Here is a 25073-nt window from a genome sequence, read left to right as displayed (position 1 = left end):
TTTTGAAATGTTCTCTTTATTCTCAAATTGATACTTCCTTCAGGGTTTTCCACAACTTTTATTTACACATGTTAATGTAAAAAATAAAGTAAATGTCCAGAGTGAATCAAACACCATGGTTTAGAACTGGATCATCTGGCCCTGAAACAAGAGAAAAACAAACTTCGGTTACCATTACATTTTGTTTTAGGACAGAAACATTTCTGAAGCACCTACATAAAAAATTAATATACACTGAGTGCATTCCATTTTGGTACTAAATTATAAAAAACTTAAGCTTCAACTTGCTTCTTTCAAACTTGTAGGCAGCTGAAGTAATAGCACACACACTGATTCATTCACAATACTATTTTATATTTATATTGTTAATCTTGCAACCAATATACTGTTTAAACTTGTATTTCCTGTTCTTTAATAGTAGGTAAATAATTTGCATTAAGAAGATTGATTCTAATGCAATATTTTAAATACTAAATATAGGTTACTTGACATATAGTAACATCATATGAATTTTAGTTAATGCTGTATGGGTAGTCTTTAAGTTTAAGTCTACTCAGGTTTTTGTTTATGCATAATCCCAGATGAGTATTAAGTTCTTGTGAGCAATTAATATGTAATACCTTGACCTGTATTACGATCAATACAGGACCTCTCAAAGTTTGTATGTTGTCAAATATAGTTGGAGACAAAAAATTACAGTGTAACAGGGCCTTTGATGTGGTTTTAAATTGCAGATGAGTGCCTTATTTAGACCATTTTGTTTTTTAAAGAAAAAAGATGACAAATAAATAATTCCACATGGTATAGTTGCACACTACTACTTTATGCATAATTTCTTGCGTTAACTGAGTGTTAAAGCCAGTTTGCAGTTATGATTTGAAGCAAAAGAAAACATTACTCCATTTGATTTAAGTGCAAAGATTTTTGTCGTTTCTATTTACCTGAGTCTACAAGCTACTGTTAAATCTTGCAAGTAGTAACACATCAAGATTCAATTTAAAAAAATTACATCAAATCTAAAAGAAAAATCTGTTGTTTTGCATAGGGCTGATCGATTCTCGTTTTAATGGTCAGTTCGGTTCAGGTTCCGTTTTACATAAAGAACCTTTTATTTGGTTATTAAAAACACAGCTTAGAGGCATACTCTCTTTGAATTAGCGTGAAACTGAATTTTATTTATTTTTTTAGCTACCCTGAAACCTTGGAACATGAAGGCAAATTGTTTCTGGCATCATTGATGGCAAAACTAATTTTCTGGTTCAGCATTTTTAAGACTCATTCATATATTTTTTTACAAATCAAATGTAATTTGTTGGTGTATACTCTACAGTTTAAACGTACTATGTTTGAAAAAGCAATATGATCACTTGCATGCTTGGTTTATCTTGTAATTGGCCTTAAACGTTAAAAGGCCATAAATCGTTAACATTCCACTAGCTAAAAACAGTACCATCACTATATGAAAGGAATTGAAAGACACCATGCCATAACAGTTTGTTTTATCATCTGAAATTTCTTCTTAGTTAAAGAGACCACACGGAAAAAACTTGGTACAACTAGGCACCATAAACTCCAGGAATTTTATTTAAAAATGTATACTGTACGATGCTTTTACGAAGTAAAATATTAACTGACAAAATTATGGCCTAAAAATTGTTGAAACTAAGATAAGTCTTTCGGTTCCCATCTTCCCCCAAATTCATTGTAAACTATACTCTATGACATACATTATTTGCGAGTTATTTCATTGCACGACATTGGTCAAACTGAAAGAATGAGCTTGTTTACCTTCTTCACATGATAAAAATATTGCTTCGTGAGGATACAGAAACCGTATAAAAAATACCCGGAATCGAAACCAGAGCATTGACAAGTCATAAATGAAAAAGGAACCGCAAAATCCTAAATCTGCAGGCCGACTACATATCTTATTTTGCTCCGTCATAACGATAAGGTGTAATTTCCTGCACAAAATGTTGTCTAAACACAACTAAGTATAAAATATTTCACTCTCATCACACAATTAAGAGATGTGTTTTAGGTTTAATGTTATTCTCATGAGGTATTTTTGCAGGTCACTGGATGAAGGTTAGATACTTGAAACTATAAGAAATATTTGATACATGTTTATCAACAAAGTATACATTCACAGTTACAGGGTGTCTACCAGGTTCCAACAGGAAAAATCAGTGACTTTTGGGGACATTTAAAAAAATTGTTATGACCTGAAATTTTTAAGTACAGTAAAACCTCAGTATAACAAACTTGAAGGGACTGATTTCGGGTGTGTTTGTTATAGTGAGGTTTCTTTATAACGAGGTGAATTCAAAACTACAAGTGATATGTATACAAAAAAATAAATTAAAAAGAATTGAATGCATGATGCTAAGGGCCGCTTGCAGAGTAAGGTAAGTAAATCCAAGCAAAAACTTTGACCGTTAAATGAAATGGAGAAATACTTTATTTTGTATTAAAGTGACAACTATGCAAGCCTGTAAAAAATTTTTTAATAAGACAAACTTTTTTGCCTCCCTAACCAACACCATAGGCTACAGAATTTTTAATTTTGTGGTAAAATATATTGCATTCTTTTTTTTAATCCATTATTGTAAACAAAAAATAATTATAGCACCGAAAGAAGATAAAATTTGTCGTAATCATCGCATATGGTTTTGTCCATCCATAACCTAATTTGCATGTAATCAAAAGTAATTCATCAAAGCTAACCTCCAAACAACAAAATATGCTAAATATATTGCCTTCTTTTTATAAATCCATTATTGTAAACAAAAAATTATAGCACCGAAAGAAGTTAAAATGTGTCCTAATCATCGCACATGGTTTTGTGCATCCATAACCTAATTTGTATGTAAACAAAAGTAATTCATCAAAGCTAACCTCCAAACAATAAAATACTCTAAGTAGAATTTATTTCACCATAATTGAAAACAACTCTTAGACTCCTGCAAATTTTAGATAAGTAAAACTTCCACAGAATCTAAAATAAATATCGGCATTCATGACAACAAACGAACAAATGCGTATTTCCACAGAAACAGATGTAACTTTTGTAGGTGGAATTTGTGACAAATTTTCTTGGCGAAGATCGGAACATCGATTAATCAATGTGAATTTTTTTTCCCGCTAGTGCTGGTGCAATGTGTTAGCTTCGAAGTGCGTTTCAGTACGTCAATAGTTTTATGGTCAAAGTCAGCCAATTAATATTATAAGATGCTGGAATATTTGTGTTTGTTTACCAAAACGTAATATTAACGAAGCAAATGGTATAAATATGAAAATTCTAAGGAATTTTTTTGAAAATGTTTAATTGTGCTTTCGCTGTAGCGGGGGTTTTTGGTGGGAATATGAAAAAATACTTTGTTATTTTGAGGTACAAATACATAGGGTTATATGGCGTTTTGGTGGGACCAAACAACTGATTCGTTATAATGAGGATTTCGTTATAAAGGAGTTTGTTGTAAGAGGTTTTACTGTATTATGCAATAAGCTTTTTTAATAGGGTACACAAAAAATTTAAATATTTTAAATATTGTCTTAAATATTTTACATTAGGTTAATTACTGGCACTAAAAACAGTTTATACACTTGTCTCTGACTTTTTTCAATCCCATCTCTATTACTAATAATTCTTTTTTCTTTTCAAGCAATTTTCCCTTTTAAATTTCAAGTAACTTGATTATGTGTGCTGCTCTTTTTCTTGCATTTAACACCTCATCCTGTTCATTCTTTTTCATTCTTAGGTCTTCCTTCCTTGCCGGAGCAATGCAAAATTCCAAAATAATTTTTTTTTGTTATTTGATGAGCGAAAGAAGAAACACCCTCTGAGAAACCAAATGAACCAATACACAAAATATTTGAGTAAAATGTATTTTTGGTACTGCAATATTACTCAATCTGAGTTGTAAGTAGTACTCTCACTATAGTCCAAAACACATTAGTCTAAAATTAAAATACTCACCTAGAAAAAATTTTTGTTGAAAGAGAAACTTCTCTCTACTGCTGTTAATGTGCATCTTGCATCATTGAGATGATCAAATTAAAAATTAACTAGTCAAGGCTTTCTTTTTCCAATTTAAAGATTTTGCAGCTTTCAACACCTCAGGATGTTCACAAAACTTTGTGTGAGATAAGTTCCTGAATGGCAACCTTAGCTCTAAGAGCTCTAACCGAGTGTCTAACCATTACTGAAGAAGACAAGCAAGTTGAGCCCAACACAATTCTCTTTCTCAGAGGACTCTTTTCAAGTTTGGCAAATAAAGTCACAGAAATTTCCTGCAGTCAGTCTTATATTTCAGGGAGTCAAGCTCCTTCACCTTTTTGAGACTGAAAGTGGTACCAAAACCAATCTCTATGGAAACAGTTTTTCGTTCAATATTCTCATTCGTGTGCAACGTGCGCTTCGGCATTCAGAGGCCCGCCGGCTCCTCCCCTTCCCTCGTTCCCCTTAAAGCCCCCTCCCGCACTCCCTTGTGACGTCCGCGTGACGTAGGCGCCTCCTTCCAGGCCTACTGAATGCGACACTAGCGCCATCTGGATTTTTTATATATAGGGGTGTAATTATTTTGCTCGTTCTGTTCTGTTCCAGGAGCGATCGCAGTGAGGGGTGCTTCGGCGTCACGCCGTGTTACGCATGGCTACGAGGTGTTCTCTGGTCGGTGTCTTACATTTTTTTTTTTGGTAGCAGAGCGTGGTTATGATCCACGGACCTTTGGGTTATGGGCCCAGCACACTTCCAAGCAGAGTTGTGCAGAATTTGAAGTATCGTGAAGGGGAAGGGGAAATCCACCTCACTTTACCTCAATGACGTTAACAATAAGAAACATAAAAAAAAACTATGGCCCTTGTAAAGGGACAGGCAGAGTGCCAGACGTGTTGTGTAACCCCTAAAGAAATAAGCGTAAATATCAGAAATACAAAAATACACAATTTTATTATTCTTTAAATCAAGCCCCATATGAATATAGAGGGGCAACATATAACAAGAATTACGAAAGAAAGAATTACGTAAACAGGTACTGATGAGCAATACAAATAGCCAATATACAAATGTTATGTGCTAACGTTATTTAAATCATGGTAATAGCAGGTAGAATGCTGTCTGTCCGGACGTGAGAGGTGCGGCGAAGAAAAACGACAAACGCCCCGACGGAAAATGGGTCGAAAGCAAAAAACTAATTCAAAGAAATGCACAAGGTGAAACACAATGGCAATGCAAACCAGGAATTACGAAACAAATTCGGTGTCCAGCAAACATTACTTTATGAGGCCAAAAAAGAAGGCAGGCCAAACATGACGCAGAAGGAAAATTACATAATTATCAAAAAAAAAATGTAAGACACCGACCAGAGAACACCTCGTAGCCATGCGTAACACGGCGCGACGCCGAAGCACCCCTCACGGCGATCGCTCCCGGAACAGAACAGAACGAGCAAAATAATTACACCCCTATATATAAAAAATCCAGATGGCGCTAGTGTCGCATTCAGTAGGCCTGGAAGAAGGCGCCTACGTCACGCGGACGTCACAAGGGAGTGCGGGAGGGGGCTTTAAGGGGAACGAGGGAAGGGGAGGAGCCGGCGGGCCTCTGAATGCCGAAGCGCACGTTGCACATGATATGTATCCAGAATCTTCAATTGAGAAGCATTTGAAATGTTCATTACATTTTGCTTAAAAAACCCTTTTTACTATGTTTTTCATCAAAAGAATCAACTCTTGGTGAATGAAAGTTCCAAATTTTATTTTTGAAGCTATAGTTAGAGTCACCTGTTTTTCACGATGCGCAAAATCGCGAAATTTTCGCCGTAACAGAACCTTTTTAGCAAAATTTGCTTATTTGCCAAAAATTCGCGAAAAAGTAACGAAACGTATATAGATTTGTGGCGATATATGTCTACCTTTTGCGATATACCGTATTTACCCGATTGCAAGACGAGGTCAACTTTTTAACCTTTATAAACCAGAAAATAGTATATAACAAGCTATAAATAAACATTTTACCGCCACCGTCGCACGTTTGCTTCGGATATGCCAAAACGTCTTGATGCAGCACTGTTGTTGTTTTCTTCTGCATATTTTACCACAATGAGCTTAAAATTTGCATCGTGATATGTTAGAGAGCCTTTCTTTATAAAAGAACTTGATGTTCCTCGCCTTTCAACACTATCTATTTTAGGTTCCCGCAATTTACCACATTTGTTTATAAACGAAAATAAACAATATCGTTTACATAGAATAACATTGTTAAAACGTATACAACACTTTGGGTTACTAAAATTGTTACAGCGCTCGCAACATAGTGGAGATATCATGTACTACAAAATTCAGCATGAGAAATGACCTGGTTTACCAACTCCCAAGTCTAGGTTTCATGTCTTCTTTCGTGCATACTTTATCTATGGCGTGAGCACAAATAAACAAAGCATGGCGACTAGTACCGTAGAGGTTTTTTATAATCTTTTTGCGTACAAATAAGCTTTAAATTGTACTGTATTTTTCATTAAATGATTATAATGTTAATAGTTATTTATTGCCTGTACCCATAAAAGTAATTTCACATTGTATTAGCCTAAAAATGTGGGACAAACTACCATCAAAAATAAAGATTTTCAAATGCAAGACGAATGTGAAATTTTTTACCGTTGCCGGGAGAAAAAATAGTCGTCTTGCATTCAGGTAAATACGGTATATAGAATTATGTACCAATGATCGATATTTACGTAACTACTAACCATTGGTTGTTACGAAGTTACAATCAATGTTTCAGTGTCGCATTGGTACAAAACAAATGAAAATAGGAAGTGATGTTCTGTTTACTTGCTTTTCGCGCGTATTGGAGTAGGTTTTCTTTTGAGCGCTATAGTATAGATTATTAAAGAACTGTGACCGTAAAATTGTAAGTTGATTACTGGCAGTTAAGTTCACGTTCGTGAAAAATGGTTATCACAGTATACGACCGTGCTAAAGAATTTGGGCATGAGGGATTTTATGTTTTTGACAAATTCAACAAAATTTGAAATTGTAAGTTTTGTAATGTCCGAATTGAGCGGACAATTGGATGGGTTTGGGAATTAATTAATTGAGGTTACACATTTCAAAATATTCCCCTTTATTTCAAAAGACAAGTTTTTTTTTGTGTAGGTCCCAATACAGTAATTATAAATTGATATAGTTAGGTAAATTTTAAGGACTATTCAACACCACAAACTAAAACTAACATTATTAATTTTATGATAACTACAAAATATAAAAAAAGTAAACAAATTGAAAAATGGATTTATTAAGTTCCTTGTTTTATTAATTATTCTGTCAAGGTGCACTTCAATTTTTTCAAGAAATTCACATGCACCACTTAATGTTAGCCTGTGTAGTAGTAGCTTGGCCACCAACATTCTTAAGTCCAGGTAATATTACTATTCCAGCCACAAATGAAAAATGGTATTTTAAGGTTAAGAGTTGGTGAAAATTGTTGTAAATATTACCATATTTACCCAAAAGTGCAATGACCTTGAATAGAACGCAACCCCAAACTCTGATTATGCGTTAATGAAAAAGATTGCTTTTATGAGCAGTCCTTCAGAAAGCAAAGAATTCTATTGTCGCCTGGGAGGATAAGAGAGGGGAGGTGTGCCTTTACCAGCAGCCACAGTGAAGAGAAGTGAAAGGAACCCAGTGACAAACTCCATTTGCGCCATTTCCCCTATCCCTTATTAGATTACAAGTGTATCCTGCATCTTTTCTCATATGGCAGGCCTGTGCAGAGATTCAGGAAGCCCTGGACTAAAGTGCCATAAGTGACACAGTTTACAGGCAGAGCATGTAGTTATCAAATAAGCTCTGCAAACACTTTTACTGACCTTCCTCTTCTTGTCTCCACCCAGTTCAAAGTGCTTGCAGCGCTTCAGCGGGATCTGCTTGCGATACTTGCAGTCCGAACACTCCATCCTCAGCACTATCTTCTTCGTCGTCTTTGCCTGTTGAACAATAATACACCATCTGCATTTATTGCAGCTGCTGCAAAAATATACTAATTTCCATTAAGACATCTAATTTCAAGCAAATAACTCTCCCCTTCCCCCCAAATCCTGAAGTAACTCCGTAATTCTTTCTAGCATAACAAGGGCGATAACTGAATAAATGTTTTCCATAGAGTGTAATGTTTATTAAAATAATATGCTTTCCAATCAGGTAAGTGTACTTGCTGACATGTTAATCAAGGGACTACTCCCATTAAAATCAATTTACCAAACTAATATAAGTCTAAATATATTGAAGTACATTTAAATAAAAGTGGAGTAACATTTTGAGACAACCTAAAATAAAATTCAAAAAATGTATGGACCATATTGTTAAGATAATAGCGCTTAGGCACAACATTTCTGAATAATAAAATTATAATAATGTTATTAATATAGGAGATAAATTTTCATTCTAATAAGATTCTAAAAAATTATGAAGTATATATTTTCTACTATTGGAAAGATTATTTAACCTGTGAACGTAATTACTGACACTCTTGATTACTAAATGAGTGTCTGCCAAGATTAGCCACTAGCATAGTCTAGTAGTCACGAGGTTAACTAGCCCTGAAAGCTTCTGGCTTTTTGTTCAAAACTGCTGCTGAAACAGTCAGGAAAGCATATTGTCAAATTTCAAAACTGCAGAATCAGTCGTATTCTCAAAATAGCCACAGGTTAAGTGAATTGTTGTATTTGCCCTGCTAAGAGGCAGATACTTTTTGTGTGTCATCTGTGAGGCAAACTGGGAGGCAAGGAGCATAACTTAAAAAAAATTTTGTTCCGGCATCAGTCAATTTTTTTTTCTGCAAAGGTACAGAGGTCCTTTCTCCTTCACCGCTCCATTCTTCATCATTGTTATTCGTCGCTACTGATCAGCGAGGTCCTTTTTGAAGCCTAAGGAAGGCCAGTTGTACCCCGAAACATTTTGCATCCTATAAATGTACAATGATATCTGTGCTATAAGCTCACTGGACAAAATATTAGTCATTCTAGTATCCAATCACAGAAGGATAATTAAGCCTGTACAGATGGTGCAGCAAACGAGTCCAGTGCTCAACTACATGCACACTGCCTCTACGTGAGCAGTAGCGATCAATGAGACATTGATGTTTCAAGCGGAGAGTGTACGTCAAAATGGGTAGATGTAAGGATGTGACAGTGTGACAAAAACGGGAAATCGTGTTTGGCCATGCCCATGGCCATACAGTGCGTGAAGCTGCTGGATTTGTTGGTGTTTCGCAGCGGAATGTTCAACATGTTTACAAGCAGTGGTGTACTACACGTGGCCACGAAACACATAAGAATTGTGGTCGGAAAAAGATCCTGACAGAGGGACCAGAGACGCATTTCACAGCTTGTGAATCAAAATTGCTTCCAAACCCAACAGGAATTGCTGCAGTCAGTGAATGAAGGTCCATCCCAACCTGATGGCGAGAGAACACTGCGACGGGAACTGCACTCAATGAACATTTGGAGTTGGTCACCTCATAAGAGGCCATTGCTCACAGTCACATAAAGCTGCGCATCTTCAATGGGCTAGAAATCATAGAACTTGGACAGTAGAGGACTGGCGTAATGTAATGTGGTCTGACGAATCATGTTTTAGCCTGTATTTCAATGACGTACATCATCAAGTGTACCGAACGGCAAATTAAGCATTTCATCCTTAATGTTTGCAAGATCAGGTTCAAACCGGTGGGTCTGTGATATTTTGGGGGTATTTTTCATATTATGGATTGGACCCGCTCACTATGGTGACCACTAACATGAACCAGCATGTTTATTTAAACATTCTGGATGATCAGGTGTTGCCTTTCAGACATAAACTGCATGATGAGTATACCCTCTTATCAAGATGACAATAGCAAAGTTCATCGGTCTGGACACACACGTGACTGGTTTTAAGAACAGTCCCCTACCCTATTTCATCTCCATTGGCCTGCAAAATCACTTGACTTGAACCCCATTGAAAATCTGTGGGACATATTTTGTGGAATTGCACAATAAAATCCTCAGCGAGTGGCTGAACCTGGATGCAACGTATCTAAACAACCTTTTTTTTAAATGCAATGTGCCTTTACAAAATAATCAAAAAACATTTCAGATGAAAAAATGAAAAGCTGCTCTTTGTAATTTTTTTATGGAAATGTCACTCTGCTTCCGCTTCAGCATGAGGTACCATAAATAATAGTTTAATAAAAATATATTTAACTACACAGCAAAAGAAATTTTAACATTAAGTACGAAAAAAATATATTTAGAAATTTAACAATAAGTTTTAACGTATCTGATACTGTAGGCTACGTAGGAAGGAATTTTAAATTTTTTAAAACCTTTTTGTTATTTCAAATTCCAGAATTAATATTTTGTTTCATCAAAAATTGTTCAGATAATTTTTTTTAATAGTGTTTGAGTACTTTTGCACCCCTTGCGGTAATGATAGTTCAAATAAAAATTTATTTCAACAAAAGCTCAACATAACAAAAAAGTTAAAAATAAATAAAAATGAATTTGATAGTGTACAGTGTACGGAAGTTATATTTTTTTATATTACAACCCCTGTTTTTTTTCCATTCCTTGAAGGAATGGTTCGTATTATCAAAAATTGTTTCAGAAGAAAGTTTTACATAGTATTTGAAGATTTACAATAAATTGTAACCGATTTAATGGTGAAGGAAATTTATTTGTCCTTTAACCCCTTCTTTTTCCACCCCTTGCAGTTATAATTGATCATATTAAAAATACATTATGAAAATGATTTGGTATTGCTGAGATGCAACAACTTCATACAAATGCAATATTTTTTTTAAGGGAGTTCATTAACATGTAACTGTCCACTGAATCAAATATGTTATAAAATTTCAGACATTTATTCTAAAAGTATGTAACCTATGATTAATTTTTGATATTTTACTTTCTGCGCATCACTGGCAAAAAAATAACTAAGTTGTCTTAGTATTAAAAAAAATAGTAGATTTAGGCTTAACAAGATTGAATTTGAAACTCTAGTTACATAAAATTAAAAGCATTTTAAGAAATTGGGTTTTGTTTTAATGTAGTTTATTTATGATATATTCATGATATTTTACTAATAGGACAGCACATTGAGCTAATTGGCAGTAATAATGATTGTACTAATTTCACCGTAAGAGTTCTTAAATATGTTAATTGATTATTAACTTATAATCCTTTCAGAAATTGTAGCTAACAAATATTTTAACAAGTACAATAAAGAAAAAGCATTGTTTAAGAATGTTTAAGTTCCTATAATAAACTTAAATTTTAAGTGAGAACACCATCCCATATTTTCATTTAAGCTAACAGGCACATAGGTAAGTTCCTATAAATCATTGTTTATTCATCAATAATATTAGACATTTAGTATTTCCTTATATAATAGGTTAATTTTTCTTGTAGAAGTTACTTGTGATCCTGTAATTTAATCTTATAAGTAAAACATATATGTCACAAAACCTACCAAGTATTTAAGGGGATTGGTGCACCAGCATCGTATTAAAAAAACAATATATTTGTTAATGATTCAGCTGCTAGAGAAGATTTGAACCATTCTGGTGTAAAATTTATTTTTTTATTTTTTTATTTTAATTAAGTTATTGCTGATTTTCGGGAATTTTTTAAATTCAAGCTTTATTAAAAAACTATAAAGAATTAAGTGGTAAAACTTTCGCAGATAAATTTTCAGACACGGGAGATATGACTGTGGCCATTATTTTATCTGTAATCATTATTAATTTAACGTATTTACAATTTGAATTTTAATAAATAAGCTGCTACGAAATTACGTGATATTCATTTGCGAATTTAATAACATTCGCGTTTTCATTTGTAATTCAAACGCCTACATATATGTCGGCTGAATGATTGACTTTATTTTAGTCTTTAGCTTATTGCAGTCGGACCTAAAGTAAAAATGTAGCTGTAGAAATTTGAGCAGCGTGCAAGCTCGGATACGAGGAATTATGGAGCGCGCTGGACAGTAGTGACACCTTGCGACAGTTTTCCAAACTTTTTGCAGCTCGTTCCCACCCAGCCACAACTGTCTGCTGTTTACGAAGGGGAGACGGGATTTCGCGGGAAACTGATATGAAGGTCAACGTACTCATTTTCAGTAGATAAGAGAACGTGTTTGGTATAGCTCGGCGTATAATTGAATGGTTATTCTCTGTTATTATTTAGCACAGTGATTTAGCTAGATGTTTTTTGTTGTAAGCGTGAGATTTATTCAGGAATAAAATGCAGAAGAAACCTCCACCAAGCAGCGTACACAAAAGAACAAAACTATCGAAAACCATTAGAGCGCTTAGAAAAAAGAATAAAGAAAGATACGAGATTATTTTATTATAGCTTTTTTTACCATTTATATTTATTTTTCAGAGTTGCGTATGTACAACGCGATGGACGTGATGCGACAACAAAAAGATGTGTAAAATTTTAAACATGTTTTTTTTTTTTTTTTGTTTTTTCAGAAATGCGTGAACCATTCATTAACTATACTCAACATGTATCCGTATAATTACGTTTGAGTTTCTTTTTATGACAGGCACCAATGTTAACAAGTTTATTAAGCCACAATAGACTTTTTTCAGAAAACTAAGTGTAGCAGAAAACACTCAACATAGTCTCACACAAAATCAGTTTACATGAATGCTGTTTTAAGAAGTAAGCTACGTAAATAATAGTTAAACATTATTTAATATCTGCTGGTAACGTTTCCAAAGTATCAGCTTCGCCTTCATTCACGAACAATATTCGTGAGCTTATTTATTTATTATGCTGGCTATTCGTTGGTGACTGTTAGGACTGCAAAATTAGTAAATATTTTTCACCCTATCCTGAGTTAAATCTAAGTGTGCGCGGTTAGATGAGGACCTAGATGTGTCTCAGGCTTACGCCTTTACACTCTACTCATGCGGGGTATTAACCATGCGCGTAAGGGCGCGTTGCCATTGACCTGTAGGATAGTCTCAACAATCCTCTACGAACTCGAAAAATGTCACCTGCTCATTGCCTACTTGACTTGTGACAACTGTTTGTTGTAATGCCTGTGATTCATCGTTGATTTTGTTGAGGAGTTTTCAGTGATTCAGAGCCTCCCATTTAACTGTGGCCGAATTGAAGAAGCATGTTACATGCTTGAATTCATAGCGAATGGAAACCACAAATATTTACTGATGTAGTGGTTGGTAAAAAAAAAAAAATATTATTCGTATCGCGTCCATTGCTTCGCGCCATTATGGCTCCTATATTATATGGATTTATAAAATATAACGATTCATTTACGACACTTAAGATAAGGTGTGTAGGATTTTAAGAATTCACTTGAATTAATATTTAAGAACATATTTCAGGATAACTTGTGAAGACGCTCGTACAGACGGCACCGGTTGTGATGACTCATTGTTACCAGAGCAGGGGCCACGCATGTGAAACCTCAACACAACTCGAAAATCAGTAAGTGTTACATTGAAATGTGTCTGCTACAAATGTTCAGGAATTATAACTTTGAAATCGAGTAGAAATATTACTGCAATCAGCATTAGGTATATTTTAATAGACATTGAAAGCGAATCATAAATCCAAATACCGGAATACAGATAGTCTGTAACAATACAGTCCTCACAGACTAGATATGGTCCAGATTGTTAATACTAACACATTTGAAAAAAAACTGACTAGTTACTGAATATGTTGAAATTTTGTAAACCTGTTACTTTAGATGATTGGTGATGTAATAATGTCTCTTGGAAACTACATAAGATTTTAACTGCTTTTATTTCTCCATAAATTCGCAAATCACCATGGCAGCCATTTTACGATCATGATTTAATTCTTAAATTTTAAATTAGTTTATTTGTTGAGAGCCTGGTACAATGTGTCTGACCACTAAAGCGATCCGAGCCGCGTAGTGTATACTACTGCGAGGTTGCCGAAGTAGGCTCGGGTCGGGACGAATTTCGCTGTGAAGAAACAAAGGTTTTTAATACATGGAAAATTATCCCAAAGCCGAAAATTTGTACAGTAGTAGAATGAAAATTCTTAGTAACACGTCAAAAGTTTAAGTACTGCCGCAAACCTTGTGCGTCACACCAAAAACGGGCAGTTAAGTCCAAAATGACAATTTTATGCAACGATCCACAATAATGGATATTGCAAATGCACTTTATGGAGTAGACCGTCAGTATGGAACCCAAAATAATCTAGAAACATTGCCCTATCTGAGGATAGTGATAAAAAGCACAAAGTTTTAACATGTTTCTATAAAATATACCTTTTAAATCATTAAAGTTAACGAATTCACTTTCATTCAATTTTAAGGAAATATAAATACATCTTACATAAACTTAAAGAGCCCAACGTGGAAATCGCTTAAAGTAAACGTTGTTGCATATTTATTCATCTTTAAATTGGTATATTTTTTAAGTGTCTCATACAATTATTAGTCTGACCACTAAAGCGATCCGAGCCGCGTAGTGTATACTACTGCGAGGTTGTCGAAGTAGGCTCGGGTCGGGACGAATTTCGCTGTTAAGAAACAAACATTTTTAATACATGGAAAATTATCCCAAAGCAAAAATTTTGTACGGTAGTAGAATGAACATTTCTTAGTAACACGTCAAAAGTTTACTGATGAAACCTTGTGATCACACCAATAATGAGCAGTTGAGTCCTTGATGATAATTTCTACAATGATCCACAAAAATGTTTCGTAAATTTAATAACTTTAATACTTTTTTAAGCCGGTTCTCATTATGGCACCAAAGTAATATAAAAGAATGTCCTACATGGAAACTGTGATAAACACCTCAATGTTTAAACGTCCTATTATTAAATTGGTAATTTTAATCATAAAAGGTAAGAAAAATATATTTTTTATAGAAATTTGACTACATGTTACATAAATATGTTGAGTGTAGCGTCAAAATCACTTCATAAATATTGTCTGTGTGTTTTTTTTTAAAGGTTTAAATGTGTATATTTTGAGTGTCTGGTACAATAGTCTGACCACTGATGTATTTCAAGATGCGTAGTGTGTGTGCAGCAGTGTTAGTCGCTCGTGCTGGGACGTTTTTTGCTCCAGAAAACTAAGGTTTTTAATGTATGGTAATTCCAGACTGAATTTTACTCTGAAAGAATAAAAGTTTCCTAACTGCAAGTGATTTTTGCTGCTTACGTAGATAAAAATCTTCCAGGATGCGATTTGCTTAGTTAAAAATGTTAGTATGATCGACTCTTTAATTTCTAAATTATAAATAAATAACAATAGAACTTCCCGGAAAGTTGTGATAAACTGACGATATTACGCGAGTAGCAGACCCGTACGTGACTACAGAGAAAGGCTATTTTCCTTGACCGTTAAGATTTCTGGGACGAACACCCTCTCACAGCTGGGGTCATAAAATACGGTCAAACTCTTGAAAAAACATCCACCACCGCTCTTTGCCACTAGCAATTCAACGAAGTAAGCTAGGCGCAGCACTCCAATGAATTAACTTAGAAAAAAAATACTAAATATGTATGTATGTTACAACACAACTTATGTTTTATTTATTTTCTGGAAAAAAATAATATTATCATACGAATTATGTTATAAAAGTGACAAAACTCAATAAGCACATTTACGGTGTATCGTTTTCTTCAATTGTTATGTAGTAAACTAATTTCATATAATTAAATATATATATTTTATAATATAGGCTACATTAAAATTTTGCACAGTTCTGATCTAAAATAATATAATGTATTAGAAATAAAAAATAATTATATTTTTTGGTATTAAAATATTTTTTAATAATAAAATTTTTGTAACAAAATACGAACACACATATATAAAACTAGAGGTCCTCTAGAATTTTTATTTACAAGTTCCAAGCAGAAATTGTTTATTGTTAATTTTATTGTATCAAAAATCATTCATATAAGAAAAAAGAATATGTATATCTCAATAGATGCAGACCTGCCCCAACATTCAAATTTAAAAAATCATGAGGTCCTCGATAAAACAACAAATGAGAATCTTTAAATTTAAGTGACATACCTGTACATATGTTACATGGTCTCTACTTCAAAATTTATTTAAACAAATTATAGGTTGCAGATTTAATTTAGTTGAACATAATTTAGCGCTGTCGTGTAGTGATCATGCAGGGCTGCAACTAAAAAATGATGTAAAATAACATTCTGCTCGTGTAACACTATTTATCACAGTTCACAGCCAAATTAATTTTTTTATTGGAAGCAATACACTTCACGTGTTAGTTGTGTTTTTTGTAGCGACATGTTTCACTATGTCTCCTCTTCCACTATGCGAGATAGAAAAATCAGCACGGCACACGCTACAAAACACAAAATTGCTTCCTTTACGTGACTCGAGTATTGATGGAAACTCGTTACTGTAAACTTTCGTAACACTTGTTTTGTAACTTTTACAAACAAAATCTTGGGGCCCCGAAAAATCGTGAGGAAACACTATTTTGGCGTGAGGGCGTGAGATGGACCTTAAAATCGTGAGCCTCACACCAAAATCGTGAGAGTTGGCAGGTCTGTAGATGTAACATGAATACACCCTATCATATGCATTAAATATATTTTAAGTAATTCCTAAATAAGACCAAGTTTATTGAGTGTCGCAGTACGCAGCGTGTTTCAAAGCCCGCCGGCCGTGAAAGATCAGTACTGCCGCAGTACACTGCAACGCTCGGGCAGCTTTAATGAGGCAACTAATTATGCTAGACTCTTTATAAATGTACTATCTTAAAGCTAAAAGTATAATTAAAAACATTTATTTAGACATTTTTTCTTATTGGGCTCTTCAAATCGGTGTAAATCGTATTTTTATCTGGGTGGCAAAGATAAAATAAATATATGTCGTGAATTAATCGCTTTATATCATATCTTAAATATTAAAAATTTAAATTTTTTCTAACATTAATTATTACTGTTTCTAGATTATTTTGGTAAGTTTACGGACAGTCAAAATTAAAAACTGTATAAATGGGTAGTATTTTAATGGACTGATGCTGTCACCTAGGACTTAAATGCAAATTTTCGGTGATAACGCACAAGGTCTTCAGCGGTAAACTTTCGGTATGTTATCAAGCATAGTCAACTCTACCACAGTACAAAAATTCAGCTTTGGACAAATTTTTCACAGGTTGTCTTGGTTTCCTGGAGTAACATGAAAGTCTACGCGGGGAAGGGCGGCTACCTGATCCGAGAATGAAGGATAGGGCGAGATGGGAAGCGAAGATAAGAGCTGGTTGGGTGTCCGTGTTGGAGAGTGAGAGAGAGAGAAAGAGAGAAAGGCGATATTGTGGAAGACCTTCGAAAGATTCCCGCTAGATGGCAGGCCTCAGAGCTGCAACATTCGACAACCTCCCCTCACAGAAGCTCTCTCGCCACTAACTTGCCAAATCTCACCCGCTAGCTTATATACGTGCTGGCTGGCCGTACAGTAGTAATAAACAAGCATTTATAAAACACTTAAGCTCATTTCCAACAAATTCTGACGAATGACTGTTTTTTGTCCTGCACCAATCCCCTTAATAACCCAACCTATGGAATTAGCTATATATTTAAATATTTATAACAATTAGATAAAAAACTATTAACACCATTTTTCTTAAAGCTATGTTTGTATTCAAAAAGCTGTATTTAAAAAAAAAACTTTTGTGACAAAATCTGAACCACAGCTACAGTTTTACCTTTACTTCATTGTCCGAAATCAAACACACTAACCATTACACTACCAAAGTTCTGAGGAATTTCAAATGGAGATTATACGTATTAACACTAGTGTAATGCCAGTTTTTTTTTTTTTTTAATGGATTCTGGGTGTCACAAATATAGATTTAATTTTTCTAATGGTGATATGTACATTATCAACCATCATTTAACTCATCATCTTCCACATCCATTATACTCATTTTGTAATTGATATGTAAATAAAAGTGTCTGTTTAGGACATGGAAATGTAACCACCAGTCATGCAACACTAAACTCATTTAAAACCTATATCAAATTGCTTCAGCACTTCAAACAGGATTTATATAAGTTTAAAAATATGAGGTTCGCGAGAATCAGCCATTTCTGAACTAGCAACTGCTTACGACATTGTCTGCAGTGGTCTTGGCAAAGAAGATCTTATTTGTGTTCTTAAACAAGGTCTCAGCGACTATGAAACATGCTTATGTGATGGTGTTCTCAAGCAATTACTATGATACGGAAGAATGCCCTCTCAGAAAAAAAGAAATATGGGATTATCGTTAGATGGTCTTCATCAAGTCTGTCTTGTTTACGATCACTTGAGACAATCTCAAGCAACGTCAATGGCACCCAAATATTTAAATAAGAATGCATATAAGTATTTCTTGATGAAGGAATTGCTCAAAACATAAATACCACCCTTAATGGTAGTCTGAGTTTGTCATGTTAAGGACTTAGTCTAATTTTTTTGGCATTATTACAATTAAATGTTTAGTCTTTTAACTGAGAAGTTGGTTCGGTATGTAACAACCATGACTATAGTCCTCCCCACATGTTAAACAGTTTGATTAATAATTAATTATGTTGTCTGATAATACACAACATACGGTTAGGTTTCTTGTATAACTTAAATACCAGCTTTGGTAAATATGTAGTGTACGGATTAGTGCCAAAAAAAATCGTACAAATCTGAAATAACTTTCATTATATATGCCCTTTTACGTCCTCTTTTCATAACTGCCTGCGGAGATAAGAAATTCCAATTACTTTCGGAGATATCGCCGTTCTTATTTTGCAATACAAGACCTATGTAATCATTCGACGGTCGCCATTTTATATTTTTCCGTGTGCGCGTGAATGCCTAAATAACATAAATTTTCCATTAGGTAAGGTTAGTTACATTATAAATACTTCAAATTAAACGGAAATTAAAAATAATATCAATTTATTTTACTTGTATAGTTTTAAGTATTTATAATGTAACTGACCTGAACTAACAAAACGGGACAAAGGTAGATTAGGTCAGGTCAGCTACATTATAAATACTTTGAAACTGAACGGACATTAAAAATAATAAAATTAATTTTAATGGTTGTTTAGTTTTAAAGTATTTATAACGTAGCTGACCTAACCTAACAAACCGGAACAAAGGATTAACAGTAGGAACGAACGTAATTTTTAAAGCATAAAAATTTGAAACGTTAAAAACTCACCTAAGTTGGAGGCGGCCTATTGGTTCATTTGAATATTGGCCTATCACGAACTATCACGTGACAACAATATCCAAAAAAAAAATTGATACTCGTAAACAAAAAACAATGGTGAAGTCCGTGTGAATGTGCAGGTATAGTGATTAAAATTTAAAATTTTGATATCTCCAAAAGTAATTTGAATTTATTATCTCCACAGGCTGTAATGAAAAGAGGACGTAAAAGAGCATATAATAAAAGTTATTTCAGATTTTTATAAAAAATTTTAAATTTAATGAAAATTTAAAAATTCGATATCTCCAAAAGTAATTGGAATTTCTTATCTCCGCATGCGGTTATGAAAAGAGGACGTAAAAGAGCATATAATGAAAGTTATTTCAGATTTGTACAATTTTTTTTGGCGCTAATCCGTACACTACATATTTACCCCAGCTTTTATTTCAATATAAGTATTTGTGGGTTTGCCACTTGTTTTATGACATTGTTTCATGCTTTAAAAAGTGTTTGATTATTTGCTTGCTTTATTGTGCCTAGGCCACCAAAAGTTGTTTTTACCAGTTTATTTATGTAGTTAAATTTTTGTTGTATCTTATTGCCTTGATTCTTTGTTTGAAAGCTGGCTGATGAAATAGTTAGTTAGTCACTAAAGCATTAGAGACAGAGGTTGATTGAGCATGAGAAAAAGGACTCATGACTTGTTGACAAACACCCACATTGGCTGATGTTATCGTGTGTATTTTTGTGATTGGGTGGAAATTATGTCACATGAGCTCCCTTTTCTTTCCTTAGAGGACAAAGAGTAGCCATGGTGGCAGCCGTACCAACAGGTCATGTGTCAGGCAATGGCAAAATTTAACCTTTTCAGAAATTTTTAATTAGAATTTGTTAGCCAGGAGTTGCAAACAACTAACTTGCAAACAGTATGTAGTGTTCAACCTTCGGGAACCTCAAACCGTAAATTAGTTTTAAGTCAGTGCAGATATTTTATAAGACCAGTTTGTAGTTTTGACATGTATTTGTTTTTGTAAGATGGCGGCCATTGCAACTCGTGAATTTAGGTAACTGATAAAAGAACAGCGAAAAACAATGTGTCAGAAACATTTCAGTAGTCATGGGCAGTGGTATCCTTTCCAAACATATATTTTGGTAAATATGTAGTTGAGCGGTATTTGCGGAAAAAAAAATGTTAAAAATCCGAAAATACCTTTATTAGACGCTCTTCAACTTCCTCTTTTCATTAAAAGCGGCGGAGGTAAGAAATTCCAAATACTTTAGGAGATATCGAATTTTTTAATTTCATCATATGTAGTTGAGCCGTATTTGCGAAAAAAAAATGTTAAAAGTCCAAAAATACCTTTAGTATATGCTCTTCAACTTCCTCTTTTCATTAAAAGCGGCGGAGATAAGAAATTTCAAATACTTTAGGAGATATCGCCGTTCTTATGTTGCATACAAGACCTGTGTTTATCATTCGACCGCCGCCATTTTTTTTATTTTGCCGTGTGTTTGTGAATGCCTAATTAATGAAAATGGTCGATTAGGTCAGGTCAGTTACATTATAAATACTTTGAAACTAAGCGTACATTAAAAATTACATGAAATTATTTCAATGGTTCTTTAGTTTTAAAGTATTTATAATGTAACTGACCTGACCTAACAAACCGGGACAAAGGATGAACAGTAACAGCTCACGTAAATTTTTTTATTTTTGTTACTTATTACTTGCGCAACAATAAAAAATAAGACTTTAAAATTAGAAACGTTAAAAATTCGCGTAAGTTGGAGGCGGTATTTAAACACCGTTTTAAAACAATAAATGAACTAAATAATCACGTATTGTTTAATTTGAATTCTGGCCTATCACGATCAATCACGTGACATCATTATCCAATAAAAAAATAGATTACTCGTAAACAAGAAACAATGCGGAATGCCACATGAATGCACTGGTATAATTGTGATGAAATTTAAAAATTTGATATCTCCTAAAGTATTTGGAATTTATCTCCGCCGCTTTTAATGAAAAGAGGAAGTTGAAGAGCATCTACTATAGGTATTTTCGGATTTTTAACATTTTTTTTTTGCAAATACCGCTCAACTACATATGATGAAATTTAAAAATTCATTATCTCCTAAAGTATTTGGAATTTCTTACCTCCGCCGCTTTTAATGAAAAGAGGAATTTAAAGAGCATAAAATAAAAGTATTTTCGGATTTTTAACATTTTTTTTTCGCAAATACCGCCCAACTACATATTTACCTATATTTTCTTTTCAGCACACAACAAATTTCCTTTAGTGTTCATATATGTGCACTCTAGACAAATTTTAAGTTAGCTGGAGGTATGGAGCTTTACATCATTTAATAGCAATTTTAGAAACAAGAACCAAAAACCACATGACTGTTCTATAATGATACATATAGAACAAAAAGTTCAAGTTTACCAATTTATGCGCACCAATATTTCGAACTACTGTCCTCACCATTCATGCTGTCAGAGGGCCATTTAGAGCAACCGCAATCAGTGTCCATCGGACACAATTGTAAAAATTATGTTAATTCAGTAGACAGCAGAACCATTCATGTATGGTTTCAGTACATGGAAATGGTTTCTATTTTTATAACTTTTTTGGGGCAGAAAAAATCGGAGACTGGGCTCTGCATTTGAAATGCATACAGTTTATACCTTTCCTAGCAGTTACCAGACACAACCATTACACCAAATCAACATACATCTATTTGCAACAAATTAAATAAGTTCTCTAAAGGAAAATTTGTAATAAGTAGTAGTAAACGCCTTTGGGCGAGGCTATTGACCGATTTAGTTAAAGAACAAACCATAAAGAGGTCGTTGAAAGGCAAAGGTGGTCCTCACCATGCTTGTGTTGAAAGACATAGGTGGTCTAAAACCATGCTTGCTCTTTCTTGCGCAGCGTTACGCCCTCGACACAAGACGGGCGAAAATAATAACCATGATTAACGTGCAGTCTTTAAGGTTCTCAACTAACGTGTACATAACACGTGAAATTAATTTATCGGAAGCATTTATAAAACTTGTTCACAGAAAAATAATGTAATTTAAGTATTCCCTTATACTCACGCGGGCTTATTTCCAAAGCGTACCTTTTTCCTAAAAATTGGTTTCGTCTGCCCTCCATAACCCTGTTGTTTCCTGTCGTACCGCCTTCGCCCTTGAGAAGCTTGTCTTTCCTTCGACTTCTTATACTGGGTCACCTTATGCAGCTTATGCTTTTTGCATTTCTTGCAAAAAGTACGCCTTTGCTTAGGTACATTCACCTGAAAAATAATATATGGTACACATGTGATAAAACTTATCAATACGTAAAATGATAGTATAGAAACTACAAAAATTTATTTTTAAAACTACATTAAATCCTTACTAGCTCAATAATAATGTTACAAGCAAGAACTAATTACAAAGATTGTTAACAAATTCATTGATACAAAATTTGGTAAATTATACCTACCATGTTTACATTCACCGAAACCGGAAGAATCAAAGGTTCATTTCATTTAACATACCATCTCATGTCAGCCTACGTTCCTGTTGCAGCCATAAGCCACAAAAGGCCACTCCGGCTTAAAGTGCGCTAGTGAATGAAAGTAGGGGTACCGGTGACCAAATAGGTTCAGGTCAAATTTCACCACACTGTTGTTAAACTGTTTAACGAAATATTGCTATGAATTACCTATCCTAATGTTTAAAAAAAAAAGTAAACATTTTTATTTCACGACACATTTATTGTAGCACATTTACCACTGACAATTAAACATTAAATTAAATTATGTTTGATACTAACTGTAAATAGGAAAGGATAGGATACAGCTGGAGCATTAGCCGTCAGACGTAAAAACTTTTTCCCCTCATTTTTTTCTTCTAATATTTATTTGGCAAGTGTGTTTTATATTTAACGCCAACCACTGGTGCTCCCTCTGGATCGCTCCGGCTGTTACATCCCAACACTTAGGGCCGGTTTTATGACCTCCGGCTAAATTTCCGGCTAAAATTTAACCGCAGGCTAGCTCTTATTTCGGTTTTATGACTCCCTGTTAACGTCTACCTTCCAGTTAAAGTTCCGGCTAACCTAGCGGGTGGATGAACCGGCCGCTCGCTGCTTTACCGGAGGCTAAGCAACAGAAAATAAAATGGCGATGTATCAGGCGAGGTTAGTTGTTGATAGTGATGATGACTATTTGAGGAATTCTATTGAATATTTGCAGGATGCGATGGAATAATTTATTTCTAAATGTAAAATGCTTCGCCGTATTCGTCAAAGTTTTATTAAAAATTACATGGCATGAAAGTGTAGTCACGCTTTTCTATTCTCGTCGAGTCGTGTATTATTATTTGACTTTAATTGATCACGAAGTACTTAAACGTATGCTATGTCTATAAACTTAAATGTTCCTGCTTAAGAATATGTGTAAATAAGTTAATTTTAAAATTGCAAAACGAGGGTTATATTACCTATAAAATGCGTGTTTTCGTGGAAGTTGTATCTGTGAATTTTTATTCGTAATACAGTGGACATATGCCGGGAATGAAATGCACTTCATACGACTTCAGACGTGGTTCTAATTCAATGAATACAATTGAATGTGAAAATAAATGTTACCCAATTATCCCTTCCCTATCTTACAAACCATTAGGTACTTATTATCTACCTGCCACGCAAGTGTAAAACGAAAACAGCACTGGAATTATTCTGTTTACCGTATCCAAGTTTATCCCTTGATCCTATCGGCATGAGACCCTTTATATGATGGTCTTGATTTACATTATACTTGCTGTTTTAATTTAGAATGTTGAAAAATCCTGTACATAACACAAAATACCTAACATATCACGATGCAAACAAATTATGTCAGGTCTTGTAAAAATATATTTCTTTCGTATACATTTTACAATCATAATTATTTCCCCAGTGAATATATCTAGGATCTCTCGACCTACTAAATTAAAACAGCAAGCATCCTATACCACAAACTAATTCCATCAGGATCGGATTAATTTGGATACGTGATAAGAAACTATTAGTACAAAAATGAAACCTACACCAGTGAAATGAAAATCGACAAGTATTTTCCCGAAACGGGGTCTATATTTTTTGATTATGAAATAAATTTATGAAAGAAATAAGTGTTCTCTAGCAAAAATGTCATCCCTATTTATTTGTTGGTATGTATAGAATTACTTCGTTAGTTTTGGCTAATATATAACCTAACAAAATCATGAGTTTCAATACAAGAGTAAAGTTGAAAACACACGGTTTTTAATCGTAAACTGTAATTTTATGGTTTAATACAAAGCAGGTTTGATGTCAAAGTAGTTTTTGGTTAATTTAATTATATCTGTTGCAAGATAAAGTTCGCGGCATATTTCTTTACTGCAGCTGTAAACATTCCGAATCACAATACAAACAAACAGCTGACTAACATTCTACCAGAACAAATAACTGTCTTGCAACAAAAGTTACCAAATTCTGTTTTATTTCATTACCAACACAACCATTATTACACCACACGCTTCGTCAGGTTCCGGTTAGCCAACCGCAGGCTAAGTATGGGTCATAATACACCCCTCTTTCGTTAACCGGAAGCTAGCCTTACCTGGAGGCTAGCTAACCTAAGGATTTAGCCGGAGGTCATAATATCGGCCCTTACTCTTAAGTGCATCAAACACACTCGAGCGTGATGTCCGCCGAGTGGGTGAAAGTGCACCGCGACGAACACCAAGTCGATTACAGCACCCGGCCTGGTGTGGCAATGCGCTAAATTAAATCAGTAATTATTCTTTTAAAAT

The 25073-nt window shown here is 34.2% G+C and overlaps 1 protein-coding gene across 2 annotated transcripts; it reads right to left on the bottom strand.

Annotated features, from left to right (window-relative positions):
• Positions 1–22913, bottom strand: LOC134531018 (large ribosomal subunit protein eL42). 2 transcript variants are annotated; one of them, XM_063366460.1, is made up of 4 exons: positions 22738–22913; positions 22373–22546; positions 7875–7991; positions 1–141 (listed from the first exon to the last, which is right to left on the bottom strand). In XM_063366460.1, the coding sequence occupies exons 1-4, from the start codon at positions 22738–22740 to the stop codon at positions 121–123; spliced, it is 315 nt and encodes a 104-aa protein (XP_063222530.1). In that variant the 5' UTR covers positions 22741–22913; the 3' UTR covers positions 1–120. The 2 variants fall into 2 exon arrangements, with proteins under 2 accessions (XP_063222530.1, XP_063222528.1); XM_063366458.1 differs by lacking the exon at positions 1–141 and having other exon boundaries at positions 7143–7991; positions 22738–22862.
• Between the last annotated feature and the right edge of the window lie 2160 nt (positions 22914–25073).

Source organism: Bacillus rossius, chromosome 3 (genome assembly GCF_032445375.1).
Source record: "Bacillus rossius redtenbacheri isolate Brsri chromosome 3, Brsri_v3, whole genome shotgun sequence".
Lineage (NCBI taxonomy): Eukaryota > Metazoa > Arthropoda > Insecta > Phasmatodea > Bacillidae > Bacillus > Bacillus rossius.
This window is presented reverse-complemented; position numbering and strand designations above follow the sequence as displayed.